The 22,488-nt window shown below is 36.3% G+C and overlaps 1 protein-coding gene across 6 annotated transcripts in view; it reads left to right on the forward strand.

The window, feature by feature from the left end:
* Positions 1-22,488, forward strand: part of BCKDHB (branched chain keto acid dehydrogenase E1 subunit beta) — a 290,212-nt gene that overhangs the window by 213,339 nt on the left and 54,385 nt on the right. For 5 of the 6 annotated variants that reach the window (XM_057489375.1, XM_036918787.2, XM_057489376.1 and 2 more), the window contains one exon: positions 18,284-18,370. In XM_057489375.1, coding sequence (XP_057345358.1) covers positions 18,284-18,370 — 87 coding nt within the window. Of the gene's footprint in view, positions 1-18,283; positions 18,371-19,232; positions 19,288-22,488 lie in introns of all 6 variants that reach the window. The other variant, XM_057489377.1, reaches the window with a different exon arrangement.

Below are 22,488 nucleotides of genomic sequence, written 5' to 3' on the forward strand. Positions count from 1 at the left end.
TGACTGGTGAGGTACTGTTTCTGCCTAAAGTCCAGAAGTACTCACAGATCAGCGATCGGTTCTGTGTTCACCACTCCTGGTCAGCTTTGCATGGTGCAGATGCCTAAGGAGAAAAGCTCACCAAACTGAGTTTAGAATTCATATTTTCAGGGGCTTTTGGAACCTGAAGGGACTTGTTTAATCTCAGAGAAAACCAGTAGTATCTGATTATAAATAGAAGACAGGGCAATGGCTTAAGATACTCATTTCTTTGTTTAGATGGATACCAGAGAAAATATTCAACAAAGTTTTCTTTCCTTAAAAATGTCAACCTTGTAATCATTTTTGTACTGCTAAGTAGTTCCATGGAATAAAAAGTCCTGAAGCAAGGAACAGTGATTGCTGACCCTCCCTTTCCTACCTTTTGTGCCTGTTTACAACTTGCTCTTCTTTGCTGTTTTGGTGGGTTTGATGCACTGGGGTTAAAGTTAGGGACAGGCTGCTTAGCTGGCTCTGAGCCTCACCCAGAGACCGGGAGAGTGAGATCTGCCTTTTCCTCACCCAGGATTCCTGGTTTGGGTGTTATTCCCTAAGCAGTGATCCTGATGAAGAGAACAGATATTTCTGGACAACTGTGATTATTGCATGTTAACTTCTCATATTTCATTAGCACTCAACTCTGATACTATAATTCTTGGTCAGGAGACGTCTGTGCCTCTGTGCCCCTTACCTTCTCTATCCAACAATAATGTTCTGTAGACAGTTATCACTATTTCTGCTAAAGGGATTCTTTCCTGAATCTACCTGTTAAAGAAATAATTTCTCCCATCATCTTGGTATTAATGAAAGTGTGAAATTTATGTACTTTCTCTCTGCACCATCTTAGTTATATATACTCAAAAATATGTGTGTAACTTTGGCTGAAACATCCTTTGAGTTTTACTATGCCACTTCTTTGAGTTGTAAAAATGACCCAAAAGATTTTAAGCCTGCCATGTATTATGAACTACATGTGATTTTTGCTTTATGATGGAGTAAAAACCCATTTACTTCAACAGAATTGGACCAGGTTTTAGAAAATAAAAGCATTTATCCATGGTGATGGAGAAATGTGGCAGGAGTTATACTTTTGATCATTCCTTAGAGAAGTATTACCTTGGTAAACAGCCAGCTGGCTTCAGGGAAAATTGTACTCTTGATACATGCTTAAACAAGTGGTGTAAAATGTGCCTGGCTGACAGTGTTGATTTTGGTTAGGGTCACTTGCTTGTTATTCACGTTGTGTTGGGAGCACAAGGGATAATAACAGTTTCTACCCTTCAGAACCCGTAGGATGGCCAGACGTAGTGTTTCCCTCTGTTGTCAACACTTGAGAAAAATTTGCTAAATCGAGACTTATGAATTGAAAAGGAAAAAATATTAGTAATTGTTTGTTTTAGGTAGAGAAAAATTCACTTTTTCAAATTATTTTAGAAAAGACCTTTGGAGTTGAAATTTACAAAAAAAATGTGCTTTTTAACCAATATAATTTGATTTTTAATTCCGGTATTTTGCCTAACAATCTTGAAATTAATTTCTTTCTTTCTCTCAGATGCTTTGCTCTAGGACATTGTGGCAACCCATATTACAATCCTTTAGGGACCTGGGTTAACTCATTGGCTTGTGTGAGTGGCTCTAATATTGTGTTTGACATGAACCAATGACCTTTGGAATTTACACAGCATTAAAAGTTAACTGGGAAATTGCATGTAATACTCAAATAAGATGATGGTGATTTTCAAGTTTATACCAATGTCCCAAACTTTCTTAGTTGGCATTATTCCATTTCCTAATTACTGGCAGAGAATGGAGCAAAGACATGAGGTTCAGATGGTTGTATATTATGTAATTAGACTCCATTGTTTCCTTGGGCAGTGGACTATAGGTGCTGTTAACTGTTCACAAGTTATCTTTGTGATTCTGATTAGCTGATTTACCGCTTAAGATTTTTCAGGAGAGGAGTGCTGTCTGAGATAATCAGTCTGGCAAGGATCTAGGTGACATTAGTGATACTAGGAAATAATGTCCTAGTGTCGGTTTCAGAATAGAGACTAGTGAGGAAACAAGATGTGATACTTTTTCAGGAGAAAGTCCCTGGTGAACAATTGACTTTGATTCTGTACTTTTTCATTTGGAATATTGTGTTCTGAAAAGGTTTTATTTGCAGTCCCAAAAGAGACCAACTTAAGAAATTTGATGCACTAAGCACTTTTAAAATGCTATCTGTATCTACCACAAAAACTGAAGAAGTCTGATTAAGAAATTAAAAAGAAAAAGATTAAAAGTGATTACTGGTTAGACATCAGTAATTGTTATGGAAATGCAAATCAAAAACCAAATGAGAAACTATCTCATACCTATTAGGATGGCTACTATAAAAAAAAACAAGGTTGGTGAGGATGTAGAGAAGTTGGCACTCCTGTGCATTGCTGGTGGGAATGTAAAATGGTGCAACTACTGTGGAAACCAGTATGGCTATTCCTCAAAAAATTAAACATAACGTTATTGCATTCAGTTCCCCTTCTGGGTATATTTTGAAAAGGAGTGAAAACAGAGACTTGAGCAGGTATTTGTACACCCACATTCATAGCAGCATTATTCACAATAGCCAAATGGTGGAAGTAATTCAAGTGCCCAGAGGTAAATGATGAATGAAATGTGGTATATTGCATCCAGTGGAATGTTAGTCACCCTTAAAGAGGGAAATTTTGACGCACTCCACAACATAGATGACCCTGGAAGACATTATGCTCAGTGAAATAAGCCAGTCAGAAAATGACACATATTGTATGATTCCACTTATATGAGGCTCTTAGAGTCACCATATTTGTAGAAACAGAAAGTAGAATGAAGGGTGCTAGGGGCTGAGGGAGGGGAGGGATGGGGAGTTAGTGTTCAATGGGCCCAGAATTTCAGTTGGGAAAATGAAGAAGTCCTAGAGATGTATAGTAGTGTTGGTTTTACAACGGCGTGAATGTGCTAAATACCACAGAATTGTTCAGTTAAAAATGGTAAAACAAACACCATCTGTATGGAATTTCGATTACTCCATAATCATAATCTAGATGCTAAACTAGATATGTGAATTGCCTGTAAATTATCAGTGCCATATAGGAAATAGTTATATAATGCCATGGTAGCAGAGTAGTATTACTTGAATGAAGGTAAAGCGCCGAGTTGATGAATAATTATGAGTGGAATGCTACAACCAGTGATCTTGACTATTGGGTCAGGTTCTGGGTTTTGCCACTTTCTCATTTATTGCAAGAATATAAGCATACTTAGAGTAAGAGTTTAGTTATGTGGTGCTTCTGAAAGTTCCTGCTATTGCACACAGCAACAGCAATGGGCAGGAAGAGCTACAGATGGCTCAGAGAGAGGGGAGGTGGGAGACAGAAATCCCTGACGCTGTTTCAGAGGCACAGCATGACTTTGTGATAGTCCTTACTGACAGTTCTCCATAACTCTATGACACGGAAGTCAGTGATATTAATATCCAAGTGACATGTTATAATTTCATAAGAAGAAACAGATAAGAGTTAAAGGAACGGTTAGGTACGGGCTTATGGAAATAGTTTATATCCTGCTGAAAATTGATAGGGCAGTGATGAGAATGGAGGTAGGAAAACAACTTGAAGTAGCTACTTCTGTCTTTGAAAAATTGCTTTGGGGGAGGCGGAGCCAACATGGCGGCGTGAGTAGGACAGTGGGAATCTCCTCCCAAAAACATATATACTTTTGAAAATACAACAAACACAACTAGCCCTAAAAGAGAGACCAGAAGACGCAGGACAGTGGCCAGACTGCAGCTACACCAGCGAGAACCCAGCGACTGGTGAAAGGGGTAAGATACAAGCCCCGGACTGCAGGACCCGAGCGCCCCTCCCCCCAGCTCCCGGTGGGAGAAGAATAGGCAGAGCGGGAGGGAGACGGAGCCCAGGACTGCCGAACACCCAGCCCCAGCCATCCGGGCCAGAGCGCAGACACAGTACATGCCCAGGGGGCCCTGGATACTGGGGGAACAGGGAGTAAGACCACTGAGCGGGTGCTGAAGCTGATGCCCCTGTGACAAAGAAAAGCGGGGGCTTTTTGAAAGTCTTAAAGGGACAGGGACTTAACAGCTTGACGGAAACAACCCAGGTCACAGTACAGCAGCTGGAAATTACAGGGAAAACCGGGTGCACTAACCCCCTGGGCAACAGCTCTGAGACCCCTCACGGAGGCAAACAGTCAAGCAGCCCCCCCATCCATCACCCCACCGGGCGCTGCGAAAGCAGAGAAGCAGCCTGAGACAAATTCCGCCCACAGAAAGGGAAATTTCTCCCTTCCGGCCAGGCAAGACACAAAGACCCACTCTACACGCAATTACCCAACACAAGCCACTAGGGGTCGCAGTTGTCCCAGTAAAGAAAGGCCAGTAGCAAGTGAAAATTTTGGCCCTCCCAGCTGACAGTCAATAGCACCTGTCAACATGAAAAGGCAAAAAAATATGATCCAGACAAGACTAACCCAGACAGCTTCAGCATCTGCTACATCTTCCCCTGAGAAGGAATCTGGGGAGATAGATTTAGCCAGTCTACCTGAAAAAGAATTCAAAACAAAAGTCATAACCATGCTGATGGACTTGCAGAGAAATATGCAAGAACTAAGGAAGGAGAATTCAGAAATAAAACAAGCTCTGGAAGGACTTCAAAACAGAATGGACGAGATGCAAGAGACCATTAATGGACTAGAAAACAGAGAACAGGAACGCAGAGAAGCTGATGCAGAGAGAGATAAAAGGATCTCCAGGAATGAAAGAATTTTAAGAGAGCTGAGTGATCAATCTAAAAGGAATAATATAAGAATCATAGGTATTCCAGAAGAAGTAGAGAGAGAAAAGGGGATAGAAAATGTCTTTGAAGAAATAATTGCTGAAAATTTCCCCAAACTAGGGGAAGAAATGGCCTCTCAGACCACAGAGGTACACAGAACTCCCATGACAAGGGATCCAAGGAGGGCAACACCAAGACACATAATAATTAAAATGGCAAAGATCAAAGACAAGGACAAAGTATTACAAGCAGCCAGAGAGAAAAAAAAGGTTACCTACAAAGGAAAACCCATCAGGCTATCATCAGACTTCTCAACAGAAACCCTACAGGCCAGAAGAGAATGGCATGATATACTTAATGCAATGAAACAGAAGGGCCTCGAACCAAGACTGCTGTATCCAGCACGAATATCATTTAAATATGAAGGAGGGATTAAACAATTCCCAGACAAGCAAAAGTTGAGGGAATTTGCCTCCCACAAACCACCTCTACAGGGCATCCTACAGGGACTGCTCTAGATGGGAGCACTCCTAAAAAGAGCACATAACAAAACACCCAACATATGAAGAAGGGAGGAGGAGGAATAAGAAGGGAGAGAAATAAAGAATCATCAGACTGTGTTTATAATAGCTCAACAAGCGAGTTAAGTTAGACAGTAAGACAGTAAAGAAGCTAACCCTAAACCTTTGGTAACCACAAACTTAAAGCCTGCAATGGCAATAAATTCATACCTTTCAATAATCACCCTAAATGTAAATGGACTGAATGCACCAATCAAAAGACACAGAGTAATAGAATGGATAAAAAAGCAAGATCCATCCATATGCTGCTTACAAGAGACTCACCTCAAACCCAAAGACGTGCACAGACTTAAAGTCAAGGGATGGAAAAAGATATTTCAAGCAAACAACAGAGAGAAGAAAGCAGGTGTTGCAATTCTGGTATCAGACAAAACAGACTTCAAAATAAAGAAAGTAACAAAAGACAAAGAAGGACATTACATAATGATAAAGGGCTCAGTCCATCAAGAGGATATAACCATTATAAATATATATGCACCCAATACAAGAGCACCAACATACCTGAAACAAATATTAATAGAACTAAAGGAGGAAATAGAATGCAATGCATTCATTCTAGGAGACTTCAACACACCACTCACTCCAAAGGACAGATCCACCAGACAGAAAATAAGTAAGGACACAGAGGCACTGAACAACACATTAGAACAGATGGACATAATAGACATCTACAGAACTCTACGTCCAAAAGCAACAGGATACACGTTCTTCTCAAGTGCACATGGAACATTCTCCAGAATAGACCACATACTAGGACACAAAAAGAGCCTCAGTAAATTCCAAAAGATTGAAATCCTACCAACCAACTTTTCAGACGAGAAAGGCATTAAACTAGAAATAAACTGTTCAAAGAAAGTAAAAAGGCTCACAAACACATGGAGGCTAAACAACACGCTCCTAAATAATCAATGGATCAATGACCAAATCAAAATGGAGATCCAGCAATATATGGAAACAAATGACAACAACAACACTAAGCCCCAACTTCTGTGGGACACAGCAAAAGCAGTCTTAAGAGGAAAGTATATAGCAATCCAAGCATATTTAAAAAAGGAAGAGCAATCCCAAATGAACGGTCTAATGTCACAACTATCGAAATTGGAAAAAGAAGAACAAATGAGGCCTAAGGTCAGCAGAAGAAGGGACATAATAAAGATCAGAGAAGAAATAAATAAAATTGAGAAGAATAAAACAATAGCAAAAATCAATGAAACCAGGAGCTGGTTCTTCGAGAAAATAAACAAAATAGATAAGCCTCTAGCCAGACTTATTAAGAGGAAAAGAGAGTCAACACAAATCAACAGTATCAGAAATGAGAAAGGAAAAATCACGACGGATCCCGCAGAAATACAAAGAATTATTAGAGACTACTATGAAAACCTATATGCTAACAAGTTGGAAACCTAGGAGAAATGGACAACTTCCTAGAAAAATACAACCTTCCAAGACTGACCCAAAAAGAAACAGAAAATCTAAACAGACCAATTACCAGCAACGAAATTGAAGCGGTAATCAAAAAACTACCAAAGAACAAAACCCCCGGGCCAGATGGATTTACCTCGGAATTTTATCAGACATACAGGGAAGACATAATACCCATTCTCCTTAAAGTTTTCCAAGAAATAGAAGAGGAGGGGATACTCCCAAACTCATTCTATGAAGCTAACATCACCCTAATACCAAAACCAGGCAAAGACACCAGCAAAAAAGAAAACTACAGACCAATATCCCTGATGAACGTAGACGCAAAAATACTCAACAAAATTTTAGCAAACCGAATTCAAAAATACATCAAAACCATCGTACACCATGACCAAGTGGGATTCATCCCAGGGATGCAAGGATGGCACAACATTCGAAAGTCCATCAATATCATCCACCACATCAACAAAAAGAAAGACAAAAACCACATGATCATCTCCATAGATGCTGAAAAAGCATTTGACAAAGTTCAACATCCATTCATGATAAAAACTCTCAGCAAAATGGGAATAGAGGGCAAGTACCTCAACATAATAAAGGCCATCTATGAAAAACCCACAGCCAACATTATATTGAATAGCGAGAAGCTGAAAGCATTTCCTCTGAGATCGGGAACTAGACAGGGATGCCCACTCTCTCCACTGTTATTTAACATTGTACTGGAGGTCCTAGCCACGGCAATCAGACAAAACAAAAAAATACAAGGAATCCAGATTGGCAAAGAAGAAGTCAAACTGTCACTATTTGCAGATGACATGATACTGTACATAAAAAACCCTAAAGACTCCACCCCAGAATTACTAGAACTGATATCGGAGTACAGCAAAGTTGCAGGATACAAAATCAACACACAGAAATCTGTGGCTTTCCTATATATCAACAATGAACCAACAGAAAGAGAAATCAGGAAAACAACTCCATTCACAATTGCATCAAAAAAAATAAAATACCTAGGAATAAACCTAACCAAAGAAGTGAAAGACTTATATTCTGAAAACTACAAGTCACTCTTAAAAGAAATTAAAGGGGACACTAACAGATGGAAACGCATCCCATGCTCATGGCTAGGAACAATTAATATCATCAAAATGGCCATCCTGCCCAAAGCAATATACAGATTTGATGCAATCCCTTTGAAACTACCAGCAACATTCTTCAATGAACTGGAACAAATAATTCAAAAATTCATATGGAAACACAAAAGACCCCGAATAGCCAAAGCAATCCTGAGAAAGAAGAATAAAGTAGGGGGGATCTCACTCCCCAACTTCAAGCTCTATTATAAAGCCATAGTAATCAAGACAATTTGGTACTGGCACAAGAACAGAGCCACAGACCAATGGAACAGACTAGACAATCCAGACATTAACTCAGACATATATGGTCAATTAATATTTGATAAAGGAGCCATGGACATACAATGGCGAAATGACAGTCTCTTCAACAGATGGTGCTGGCAAAACTGGACAGCTACATGTAGGAGAATGAAACTGGACCATCGTCTAACCCCATATACAAAAGTAAACTCAAAATGGATCAAAGACCTGAATGTAAGTCATGAAACCATTAAACTCTTGGAAGAAAACATAGGCACAAACCTCTTAGACAGAAACATGAGTGATCTCTTCTTGAACATATCTCCCCAGGCAAGGAAAACAACAGCAAAAATGAACAAGTGGGACTATATTAAGCTGAAAAGCTTCTGTACAGCAAAAGACACCATCAATAGAACAAAAAGGAACCCTACAGTATGGGAGAATATATTTGAAAATGACACATCCGATAAAGGCTTGACGTCCAGAATATATAAAGAGCTCACACGCCTCAACAAACAAAAAACAAATAACCCAATTAAAAAATGGGCAAAGGAACTGAACAGACGGTTCTCCAAAAAAGAAATACAGATGGCCAACAGACACATGAAAAGATGCTCCACATCGCTAATTATCAGAGAAATGCAAATTAAAACTACAATGAGGTATCACCTCACACCAGTAAGGATGGCTGCCATCCAAAAGACAAACAACAACAAATGTTGGCGAGGCTGTGGAGAAAGGGGAACCCTCCTACACTGCTGGTGGGAATGTAAACTTGTTCAACCATTGTGGAAAGCAGTATGGAGGTACATCAAAATGCTCAAAACAGACATACCATTTGACCCAGGAATTGCACTCCTAGGAATTTACCCTAAGAATGCAGCAATCAAGTATGAGAAAGACCAATGTACCCCTATGTTTATCGCAGCACTATTTACAATAGCCAAGAATTGGAAGCAACCTAAATGTCCATCGATAGATGAATGGATAAAGAAGATGTGGTACATATACACAATGGAATACTACTCAGCCATAAGAAAAGGGCAAATCCAACCATTTGCAGCAACATGGATGGAGCTGGAGGGTATTTTGCTCAGTGAAACAAGCCAAGCAGAGAAAGAGAAATACCAAATGATTTCACTTATCTGTGGAATATAAGAACAAAGGAAAAACTGAAGGAACAAAACAGCAGCAGAATCACAGAACTCAAGAATGGACTAACAGGTACCAAAGGGAAAGGGACTGGGGAGGATGGGTGGGTAGGGAGGGATAAGGGGGGGCAGAAAAAGAGGGGTATTAAGATTAGCATCCATAGCGGGGTGGGAGAAAGGGGAGGGCTGTACAACACAGAGAAGACAAGTAGTGATTCTACAACAGGTTGCTACGCTGATGGACAGTGACTGTAAAGGAGTATATAGGGGGGACCTGGTATAGGGGAGAGCCTAGTAAACAAAGTATTCGTCATGTAAGTGTAGATTAATGATTAAAAAAAAAAATGCAGTTCCCATGTGGTGACCTCTAATGAGTTCTACACAATGATATAAAGGACATATAAAAGTATAGGCAAAGGGTCTGTTTGTGTTTATACAGAGGATCAAAGCCTAATTTGGCTACCCCGAAAATCAACTAAGATACGATATGAAAAAGAACTTCCAACATCAGCACTCTCGGGAAGACTCATGACAGAAGATGATCAGAAAAAAAAAAATACTTCAACAAAGATCCACGCACTGTCACAGGTGTAGATGCACTCATCCCACCAGTTCCTGGACCTGCCATGGGAAAGATGAAGGAGATATCTAGGCTGGCCTGTGCATACAGTAAAACAAAAATTGGACTGGATCTATACTGTTGGAACTCAATCAAGAATTAGGAGAAGTGGAAATTTTAGCACTCCAAAATCTTACAACTACAGACTATTTACTGTTAAAAGAACATACGGCATGTGAACAGTCCCCAGGAATGGGTTGTTTTAATTTGTCTGATTTCTCTCAGACTGTTCAAGTTCAGTTGGACAATATCCACCATATCATAGATAAGTTTTCACAAATGCCTAAGGTGCCTAACTGGTTTTCTTGGTTTCACTGGAGATGGCTGGTAATTACAGATATGCTTTGGTTATGTAACTATACTCCTATTATGTTAGTGTGTGTGCACAATTTAAGTAGTAGCTTAAAACCTATACATGCTGAAGTTACTCTACAAGAAGATATGTCAAAGAAATAATCAATCTTCCCAGGTTTTCTTCTGCCTGCTACTTCTATAGATTTTCTTCTTCCTACCTAATCACAACCTTTAAATAGAACTCGTGCCACATATCGAATTTACCGAGTATCATAATTCTTCCAAGTGGTAAAGATACCTCAAGACAAATGCTGGGCATAGAAGCCACAGGGCATAAATATGCAAAGAAGTAAAAAGCTAACCTTTTCAAACAATAAGGCTTCCCTCTCACTTACCAACTTAACATTTCCCTGTATGGCCCCGGAAGATGACTGGTTAGCCAGAGACGGGTAAGATTCCTCAAGGGAGGAACAACCTAAGACAGGCACAGTCGCAGGGGGCCATCTGGTGAGAAAATGGGGAGCAGCAGAGGTGAGGCTTAGAACCTCCCCCCTCATGTTCTGAGAGAAATCTTCTGCATACATGGATGTTTATTGCCCTCATCTAGCTCGGATTAACATAGTCTACAGGCACACACCTGATCATCTACATTTGCTCTCTTACAACACTAAACTCTGTTTTCTACCTTTATCTTGTATCTACCTATCACTTCAGCATTTTATTAAAAATAATAATAATAGAGAAATGTGGTATCCACATATAAATCAAGTTTAAAAATCAAATGAGTATTCATATTTGAACTGTGTATAGTTCATAATGCATGAACAAAACCGAAAGCTTCTGTGATGACTGCCCTTGCACTGTTCACCATGTAACTTATTCACTATGTAAGAATTTGTACTCCATGTAAGAATTTGTTCGTTATGCATCAGAAGATTGGAGACTGACGAAAATTAGGCTTGGCGTGGATTAATGATTGTGCATTGAGCATTGACTCCCCTATACAGAATTTTATTGTTGTTAACAACCATTTTATCAATAAATATGAGAGATGCCCTCACATAAAAAAAAAAAAGTACAGACTTCCAATTGTAAAATAAATAAGTAACCGGGATGTAATGTATAGCATAAGGAATATAGTCAAAATATTGTAACAACTTGGTATGGTGATACCTGGTACCTAGAATTATCATGTATATAATTGTTGAATCACTGTGTTGTACACCTGAAACTAATGTAATGCAATGCTGTTGTCAACTACCCTTCAATTAAAAAAAAAAAAAATTGCTTTGTTTTCACACACACAAAAATTATGTTGATACCTGTGGATGGGTTTGCTTTGCATGATGTTTAAGCTAATGAGGAAAGAAAGAAAAAACCTTTAAAACACATTTATTTACATATTTACCTATGTTTAGCTACATATCTAATAACTGTCCACCTGGCCAGTACGTCACCCTCATGGCGATGTGCCCTTTTGTCAGTAGGGAAGGAAAGTTCATGTTCAGTAGAAAGGAGAATTAGTGTTCTGTGTGGTGGTGTTATTTGTTACAATCATGCATTTAAAAAAGATATTACATAAAAACAGAAACTTGTTTTGTACTACTAATTCCTTATTCCAAAACTAATCTAGAATAGGAAAAATAGATGGAAAGGGTTGGCCCAGGACAGTCCTCTAGTAGAATTAGAACAATGATTAGAGTTAGTTTTTAGGACTTCCCTTTCACTGTTTCTCTTAGCACTGTTAGTCCCTCCTAAGAACTAAAAGTCATGAGAAAATAGAGACTTGCTAGTGATTAATTTAAATCACCATGTCCATATGCTTTAAAAAAATCAGCCTTAACATTTATTGAGCATCTACATTCACACCATGTATTAGGTATTGTGGCTAGGTACAGAATACTTGATACTTTCTGAACTTTGTTCTGTTGAACTGTTTAGAGTCTGCTGGAGGAGTTAGTATAGACTTACACCCCTTCCCCATGAAAAATAATACTCCCCAAAACAAAAAGATGCTAGCTACTTCTTAAGAACTATTTTAATAATATATGGACTTTCCCCAAATAATGTATGTAGTTTTGCTCAATTTAATGTATATTTGTCATATGCTATGTTTGTGGTAGACATAAATATTAGTAACAGAGTCCCCGTCTTCAAATTTGTGATTTTGGGTGTAGTTTGAAAAGTTACTAAGGTACATGTACACAGAGGTGTCCTGTGAGGTAAATCGCTAGTGTTCTTGAGAGAGCCCGGCCGTGAATGCTGCCAAGAGCCAGCGCTCTGCACCTGCCCTTGTACCTGGCCTTCAGGTGTCACAGGATATCCTTGTGTTGTCGGCTGCCTCAGATTCTACTAGGGAATGGTTGCTAGAATGTATTTAAGCAAATGGAGGAATAAGGTGTCAGGGGGTCAAAATAAGGTAAAGCCTAGCTAACTGGGGGGATTAGGGAGAGGCAGCAGTATGAGTTGGGTCTTGAGGGGAAGATAGAATGCTTGCCAATTTGGGGAAGGAAGTCAGAGGTGAGAGAGCCGGGGTCACCTTCACAGAGTGTCAAGTGGCCTGGCATGACGGGCCTTGAGGGGCTATGATGAAGCAAGCTGGAAAAATAAGATTGATGGACAGAAATATGTTTATCTGACATGTTTGTAAACAACAGCTTTCAGAAAACTCTCCACTTCTAATTTTTACAAAAGTGGTTTTCCTAGGCTCTTCAGTCTTTCAGCTCTGATTGTATACTTAATCCAAGCAAAAATGAACTGGTGAGGATGTCTGAAAATTTCCCAAACGTTTCATGCTTTTGTTAGTATTTATTTGCTCATTCTTCTCCTGTTGATTTTATTCAGTTCTCTTTATGCTCTGCTTGCTCCCTTACCTACTTTTTCCACATGAGTGGTGAAGCTCTGAGGACTTTTCACACCACTTTCCTACAATGCCAAAGTATTTGTAAACCCCATCACTAATACCCTTGCCAAAGGGACTTTCCTGAACTTTCTCCTGAGTTCATGACTATTCTCTCTCTTTCAGTGCTGGCATTTTGCCAGTGGAATATCAATCTGTGGTCTGATTGTGCGTGAAGGTCATGCTGATTAATAATAGTTACTAGTCATCTGCTAATACATTTGTTAGCCAGTGATTGTGAGGTTTCTCTGGCTAACTTTTCAAATGCATTTGGCTACTAAACAAGAAAACATATCCAAAATTTAATTCATTTGCAATGATATTTGTAGCTAATTAAAATCATGTCCTTAATGATTCTATATAATTATTGACTAATATGTTCTTGATTAATGAAACAGAGGTGTATGATTTTACAATTACTTATTATATGTATTTATAAGCATTTGATTAAAAAAAAAGGTAAAGGCCAGCTTTGATGTTTCATTTGCTTTTCATTAGCTTTATATTCAGATATAAAATGGTAAAATGGCTATAAATTGCCTTGCCCAAGTTGCTTCCTTATTTGATCTTCTTAGCAGTCACAGTAGGCTGCTGAACTTGCTATTCCTCAGGTTGAATTGCTCTGTAGAAGGAAATCTTGTTATAGATTTTGAGTAAGAAGTAAAATATATGTATTTTTGGCTTTTTTGAATGTCAGTTTTGCACTTTCAGGAATATGCTAGCTTAACGGTCTGCCTGTCTGCATCATTTTCTCCTGGAATGACAACTTGTTTTCCTGATTGGGTTGTGTTAAAATCTTTAAAGGCTACATTCACTAAACCATATGTCCAATGTTTGGCCAGCCAACAGCTGTGCAGTCATTTTAACAGACTGTAAGTTAGCAATTCTGCTATTACCACAGGTATGTTACTGTTAAGGCTACATTAAGATATCTTCAGTTTGGAGTCTATTTCATTTCTAAATTGTTCTGGGGTGTGCTGAGGTATACTTTGCACTATCTTTTAAAATGAATTTTACTCAGAAAGCAATAGCTTCAAGAAATTAAATGAGGACATGCTTAATATAGTTAAATTGTTTTAATAGAGTTTTATCTAAACTTTTCTTGAGTGTTTACCATATTCTCAGCTTTGTGCTAGGTATCCTGCATAGATAACTTGAAGTTATAATTAGTAGTAATAACATCTGGGTAGAAGATGGACAAAGGAAAAAATTGTAGGGTGGCGGAAGCAGGAACAAGTGTCTTCAGGGTTTCATTAGAACAGTGTGGTCACGGTCTCTCTGTTGTTGGCAGTGTTGTCACGTTTTCAGTGTTAAGATTTTGAAGACTTCTCTTGATGCTGCTGATTCTTCTGGGGGAGGGAATGACTACCTGAAATAGTGAAAAAATTGAGAATCCAGGGGAGAAATTCAGGGCAGACCAGTGCTAATGAACTAAGCAGCCACAGGCTGCTTCACTTTTAGCTTTGCAGAATTGTGTTTTAAGTTTTCTTGACAAATCTCTAACTGTTGTAGGGAACAAAGCCCTTTTGTTTTGTGGTATGGGGCACAGAGAGCAGTTACAGTCCCAGTCTTCCTTTGGCTTGGCTTTCTCTGGGGCCATTTGTTGCCTCTAATGTCCTGGTGCTGCACCTGCCTACAGCCAGAATCCTGAGGCAGGTCTTAGTGGCAAGAAGTTGAAGAAGTAGATCTGGAAAATGCAGCCTTACGTGATCTTTCCTGGCTTTGATAAATCAACCTTTCGTATTGAAAAGTTGTTAAGACCCTTTAAAATTTTTTCAAGTGGCAGAATACACTTTTCTTCGAAGAAAACTTGACTATAAAAATCATATTCTTCTAAAAAAAGAATTCTAAAGTATTATTAGTATTTATATATATAGTTACTTATTTTAAAAAGGTTATTGGCTATCTCCACCAAAAGGCACTATATTAGTTTTTACTTAAGTAAGTCAAAGTGCTAAATTTGGCTAGAAACATTTCCTGGCAGTTTTATATTTTGTGCCTAAATGGATGAAAATAAAATGCCTGTTAAAATTGACAAAAATTAGTATTTAATCAGAATATCGAATTGAATCACAAAGAATAGAGTGACATTCTTCAATTTTGTAGATTTGTTAATGATGTTATTATAATGTTAACAAAATGTTAACTTCCAAAATAGGAAAGAAGCCATCTTCAGAAATTTGTAAAATGGTGAATGATAAAAAGCACATACCTAGTTGAATTTATATTATACCTTATCAAAGCATTGATCTGTATTTGTAGACTCAATCTATAATGATACGTACTAATTCTTTGAGTTTGTGGCCTTGAAAATATCCTTATTCTAAATTTGGGCATTTTTCAGAATTTTGATGTAATTTGATTTTATGTATTGTAATACTTCTCAGATAATTTGAGTTGTTTTTAAGAAACAAAAATGAAACTTAGGTGCTTTTCAAACACAATGAAGTGATCAATATAAAATGCTTAGTTCAAAGCCTAGCACTCAGCAGCTCATGTGACCATCAGTTATTCGTGATTATGATCATTATTTCTGACTCCTCTTCTTGTCATACTCTCTCTCACTCGTTTATGTATGGTGAAAATTCCCATAAACTCAGTGTTACTACTTTTCATTACCCTCTAGCTCTTCTAGTTTTAGAAATTTCTGGAATTTTTTTCTATAACTGTCAGCATAAACTCCAGATCCAAGAACACATGTTTACATAACACACACACAGAGGTGTTGAAGAATGTTACCTTCCTCACACTAGTAGGTTATTTCCCATTTTGTCTAGGATCCAACAGTTTGAGAGTCGAGAGATGGGCTGGCTGTGACCCTGACGTGCAGCAGATCATACAGGGACTGGGACTGGAAAGCTGACTCCCTCTGTTCCCAGTGCACCTATTTGCTGCTGGAATTTGGGGCCTCAGAATTCCTTTGTATCTGAAATTAGCCCTAAGATACCATAAAAAACATTCTTATATTTTTTAAAGGAGATTGTGATGGCAATATTTTTGTTACTTTCAGCATTATCTCAAGGGCTTTCTCTTTATTTTTATTTATTTTAGACTTAATTGAGAATGTTTTTAGTAATAAAAGAATACGTTTTACATCAAGTAAAAAACAGAAGTCCTTTCCCCACAATTCTTTCACTGTCACTCCTTAGGAGAAACATGTTTTGGTGGTTTGAATGAATTTATCTATCTGCACATACTGGCTCAGTATATGTAGCTTAGCCATGCTGATTGGTATCTCCACTGATGTGGCTGAGGTTTCTCATAAAAATGAGGTTATATTGTTCTACAATTTGTTTATTTTACCAGTTAACTTATCACAACATCTTTCATGGCCCATGTCTTTTTCATGGCGGCATAATACTTGACTGTATTGATTCTTCTTGGTTTATTTAACATTTCTCTTGCTGAAGGTACTCAAGTCTCTATATTTCATCTGCTTACATATCATGTTGCATGAACTCCAGGGGCTGGAAGCTTTTGTTCTGGCTACACCTGTGCTTAGTTTTGCCACTATATTCTGTAGGCTATAGGAAGACTAGGCCGTCTGCCCTGGCTGCTTATTGACCTTCTGGGATAATTCTAAAGGTTGTCATTTGATCTTGGATAAGCCTGAGCCCAGATAAGGAAAAAATACCAATTCTGTTCTGTGGGGTTTTAAGGTAATATCAGCATTTTTATAGGCCTTTCTTATTTCTACCTGCTAGACACTTAAGATGTACCATCTAGCTGGGATGAATTTTGGCTATGTCCTCCTTAGGTACTTATACATAGGCAAAATTCTGGGATTCAGAGCTATGAGAAAGATCTGGTTATCAAATCTTTTTTTAAAATTAGTAATCCTTTAAGTCAGGACATCTTTTTAAAGAATACTTTGAAAATTGTTTTCTTCATGATTGGAATACTTTTGTCTCTTTATATTTATAATCAGGTGCGTTAAAACTTAATTTGTGACTTTCATAAATGGCATAATTAATCACAGTCATAAAATCCAAATAACCAATACTCCAAGATTAGCATTTTGCTGGGGTGGGGATGGTATTCATTAAGGTGTTCATAAAAAATTGTATGTTTTTAAGTCACTATTTACTCAGGAGATATAGTAATTTATTTTTGTCATGGCTACTGGCCTTATCTTGGAGATTAACATCTGCTGGCTGAAGATGCTGCATAATTTTAAAATTCTGAACTCTAATTTTCTAGAATTAAGGAAACCTTATATATGCATATTTCTGCTTGGAAGATATTATTTCATATTCATGAAATGATAATGTAGAATTTAAGGAAGATGATATCAAATTATTAGAATGTAGAAGAGAAATTATACTTTTCTTTGGTAATATGGTAATTATTTAACACGTTTTAAGCAATAACTTGCTGTTGATTTTAATACTTTTTACCTTTCAGTACAGCTGGCATCCTGCTGTGAAGTCATAGCTATACTTTTTGATTTATTGTTGTACAGAGTATGTCATGCATAGTGTGAACAGCCGCACTGACCCAGTATTGAGAATACATCTTTGTTGTTTATGACATATTCTACATTAATATGGAATTGAGGTCACTGACCAGGTTTTAATGAAATGAATGAAGAAGGTTGTAACTCTTTACTTTTGCAATGATTTCTTCCTGCTAGGTTTCTTTGAATATCTTGTATCTTGAGCTTTTCTGCCACAGCTTTTACATGTTATTTTTGTGTTTTCTTTCTCCATAAAACAATATTTTCTAAGACTATTTATATGTAAATATACCCCAAAATGAACAAAAAGCACTTTCATTCTTAAAGTAATATGTAGAAAAAAAGATACTGAGATATGAAAATGTGAAATATAGTAATTCAGTTTATAAAAAAAATATTTTTAATGGAAGGCATTTTTAATGGCATACATGGAATTAGGAATCTCATTTTCCTTTTGTTTTAGGATTATAAACTATATTGAAAAATTTAACAGTACAAAAATCAAATTACTGTCCAGTTGAAAGGGAGTTTTAAACTTGGCATAAAATTGTACTGGATTTAAATAATCTGTTTTTATTACTTCATCAAAACTACCACAGTATATTTGAAAATATGTATTCTCTTCAACATCAGGTTTTCCTTTTTTTTTTCAGTCTGTGATCAAAACAGGACGACTGCTCATCAGTCACGAGGCTCCCTTGACTGGTGGCTTTGCATCAGAGATCAGCTCAACAGTTCAGGTACAGTAACTTTCTGAAACTGATTTTAACATTTGCGCAATTGCATGTGTCTATTCCAAGAAAAAAAATTATTTATCACAATATATAAAAGTATGCACTTTTAGGAAATGCACTTTTTCCATTTGATTCCACATCATTGTCCTTTAGTTTCTCATTAAATCTAGCAAAGAGGTCTTTAATAATGAAAGCAGAAAATTCCTTTGTAGGAAGAAGAAAGTTTGAAAATGAGTTTAACAAATTAATGTTAGTTATATTGGTGAGGATAACAGGAAATGAGAACTCTTTTAAATTTGAATGATGTTTCTCTTTTGATAAAATTATTATGAAATGTGTTGATGAAAATTGATTTTAGATTTTAACAGCCTTTCACTTAGAAAAAATGAATATGTCAAAAGTCAGTAATTTAAATTCAATAATTTCAAAATCAGTAATTCATTACTTTAATAATCATATTATGTTATCTTATTGGCAACACTTTAGAAATGATTTAGAAACATTTCTTTTTAAAAAGTGGTCAGTTAGGATGTTGCATATCAGGAAAAAAAATCCTATATACTTCTTTTGGAGGATTTTTACTTAAAACTTTTATTCATATTTATACCACAGTTATGAATAAGATGATTTAAATGATTATCATTTTTCCTAATTTTTTAAATAGAAAACTAACTGTTTTAAATGTATATGCATTTTAAATTCATAATATCTTTGCAGTATGCAAACATTTTACTTTCCTTTCCTGGTATCAAGATTATCCTATTGTTGAAATACATGTAAGTTGAGAATGCCTTTAAGAGTATGTGGTTTAGAAACGATATAAAATTGTGATATGAGTAATGGTCCATTTTTATTTTTAATCTTTTAAACAGTAAATCATGATTTCTACCTGTAAAATACCTTAAATGCCAATTAACAGCATTGTAAGCATATTAAAATTAGATGGCAAATTTAAGCATAATTGCTTTTAAAGCTAGATCAAATAACCATAATATGGTAAAAAATAAAATTATACTGTTGTTTTTACATATGTACATACTGTCACTAACAGGAAAAGCAAATAGTTGAGTTTTTAGATTTGTTGTTTTCTTATTTATTATAAAAATTAAAATTTGAAACATACTTATCGTTTTATAGCATGAGTACCTGGTATTGTGCATTTTATTCATTGAGTAGCATAATCTAATAACTTTGTAATGGAGAAAAAATGGGGGTTTCAAAAATGAATCACTCTAATACCAAGGTGCTTTTTTAAGTCAGAGCAAAATTGGGATTTTCTGATTCTTATTAATATACAGTTTACTAAACCATCTGAAATGACAGTAACTGTTTCCATGGGAACCTTTATCTGACAGCCTTGTTTCATTTTGCCCACTGAATGGCATCCTGTTGTTATCTCAGAAATTTCATTTGCATTTAAAACAGGTAGAACATAGAATTAGAAATTGTAACTCCTCTTATGAATCCACTTTCTCCAAGTGTGCTTTTTAAATCTGGTATCCATAAATTACTAGTAAACTATAGTAGAATATAATATATTTTTCAGACTGGTAAATAATTAGATTATCTAATGTAGCATCTATTAATCTTGAATACTATGTGGATTTGTTTCAACAGAAAAGTGTCTCTGAGGTTACACTTGTGAATTCCAGTTTGAGGAACATGGTGTATTACAAGTTAAACACTGTCACCATAGAAAGCTAACACCAACACGATCATAAACACTGTATCAAAATCAAATCCTAAAATTAAGTGGTAATAAGTGGAGGTAAAAGTTGTGAATGAGATTATACAGAATATAATTATATTTATGTTATAAATGAAGACACCAAAATAAGACACCAGACATGTTATAACTCTCACAAGATTCCCAAGAATATGCCTGTAGATGCTTAGGTGTCTGCAGCCTGTAGTCTGAGAAACCCTAACCTAAACCAACTGTATTCCTTTTACAGATTAGTATGTGTTATCTTCCACAGTCATGTGACTAACCTGGTTTGAAAAGACAGTGGACAATCTGGGGCTAGGACAGGAGTCTTGAATAAATGTGTGTGTGCATATGCATTCAGAATTGTCCCTACCGCCAAAAGGAAGATAGACATTTTGGATTCATTATAAAATGTTCACTGTTTTCCATGTTAAAATCATTTGACCAGCTAACCACAAAATGAATTTAGATAGTAATGTAAAATTTGTATAGGGATCTGCACTTGATATTTTGGAGAATTAGATTTTGGGTTTATTCATATGAGGGTGAACTTGAAAATGTTTACAGTTGTTTTTGCTTAATTCAGATTTCATTTGCACAGATAGAAAGTGTGGAAAATGAATTTTAATGAAATATAATTGACCCTGATCCCCAAGTGTTTGCCTGCTGTGACTTTAATGTGTTGATAAGGAAGGGGGGAAAAAGGCTAGAAGCCTTGAAATATTGTTTTTCTTTTTGGTAATAGTGTTTGCATATAATTTAGAGTAACCTGAATAATAAAATCTACTTTTCAGTAATTGCTTTATGTATTTATACAACTAAATGCAATATACTCTATGGAGCATCTTTATGGAAGGCCTCATTCCTTATTACAAGTGAAACCTGCATCATATTACCACTGCCTTTTGGATTGTTTAAACTGAAATCACTTTAAGTATGAAGTGCAGTTGCTTTCACCATTTGGAGTGATTCATATTTCTGTATTTCTTTTTGTTGTGTATACTTTATAAAGTTAAAAAAATAAAACAGGGTTAAGATATTGAAAGTCAATTTTCTTTAATGGCAGGAAAAAGGTATACAGCTTTTATTGTTACCTTGGAAAATAAATTTGAAATCATGGATGAAAATGATCTATAATTTTGAGCAGTACTGATTAAAATACTGAGTCATTCTTATTGTATCACAAATATAATTTTCTGTGAAAGAGAGCGCACACACAGATCTGCCCCATGAGCAATGTTCTTAGGGACATGTCTGATGGCTCTTTAAATGCTTATGGTTTGATCTTACCAAATTGTTCTTAATGTTATAATATTTTAAGAGAATGATTATTAAAAATAAAACTGTTTTGAATACTTTCAAATCTGAGAGCACCATTTTTTGTTTTCCTCGTAATAATTTTAAATTAGTACCCATATTAAATATAAAAAAATATCGAAGAGATTACAGCACTTTAAGAGTATTCTTAGTTATAGTTGATATTTTTAGATAGAAAAATTGTATCATTCTGTATAAAACTGGGTATCAAATATGAACATTTTTTTTGCTAGATATAGTAAGTATTGCTGGCATTACTATTAAGATTATTTTTAGTTATGCAGATAAAATATGAAAGGAATGAATATAAAATGTATTCATATTTTATTTATATAACTTTAATTTATGGCACATAACTCTTCCATCATACAAGAATTTCAGTGTTGACATCTTGTTCTGTCTGTTGCCTCTTTTTCATAAAGCCACTTAATTTATTATTTAAAAATTTCATTAACAGTGTTTGATATATATTCAGCTCACAGAAGTGATTAGGAGACTATTTTATATTGTAAACATAAAATTTTTAAACATATAGTTATGAATAGTTTCCTGATAAAATTTACATAAATGCTTACAAAAATTGAAATCAATGCATTGAACCTAAGCATCGCTTTGCATTCCCATGGGGTTAATTTGGAAGTTAACTGGGAGGTGAAACAAGCTGAGGTCTGGTTTGTTTGGCTCCTCTCTGCCGAGGATCCCCTGCTCATCCTCCGCCAGCCGAGCCTCACGTCTCTTCGCGTCTAATTTCGCATTCCCGTCTGTTCTCACTTTGGGGTGAGGGAACTTTTCCCTTCTCCCATTTGACACATCCTGAAACCTGGGGGTGTCTGGTCTCATGGAGTTAGCATTCTTTTGTTCACCCTGATTTGTGGAAGAGTGCAGAGACAGCAGAGCTTTAGGTAATTCATTGACCTCTCTTTGTAGTTTGAACAAAGATTTTGTTGTTTCAGGAAATTATGTGAATTAATTTTATATGACATTTGTATTCCTCAGCTTTTTGTAACAACCACTTAAAAAAATTTACTGTGAAAAAAAAAGTGTTAACTTCGTCCATTTTCATATTCCCCCAAATTAATTTGTTATATGCTCTAGAATG

The sequence above is a fragment of the Manis pentadactyla genome, chromosome 12 (assembly GCF_030020395.1).
Source record: "Manis pentadactyla isolate mManPen7 chromosome 12, mManPen7.hap1, whole genome shotgun sequence".
In the NCBI taxonomy this organism is placed as follows: domain Eukaryota; kingdom Metazoa; phylum Chordata; class Mammalia; order Pholidota; family Manidae; genus Manis; species Manis pentadactyla.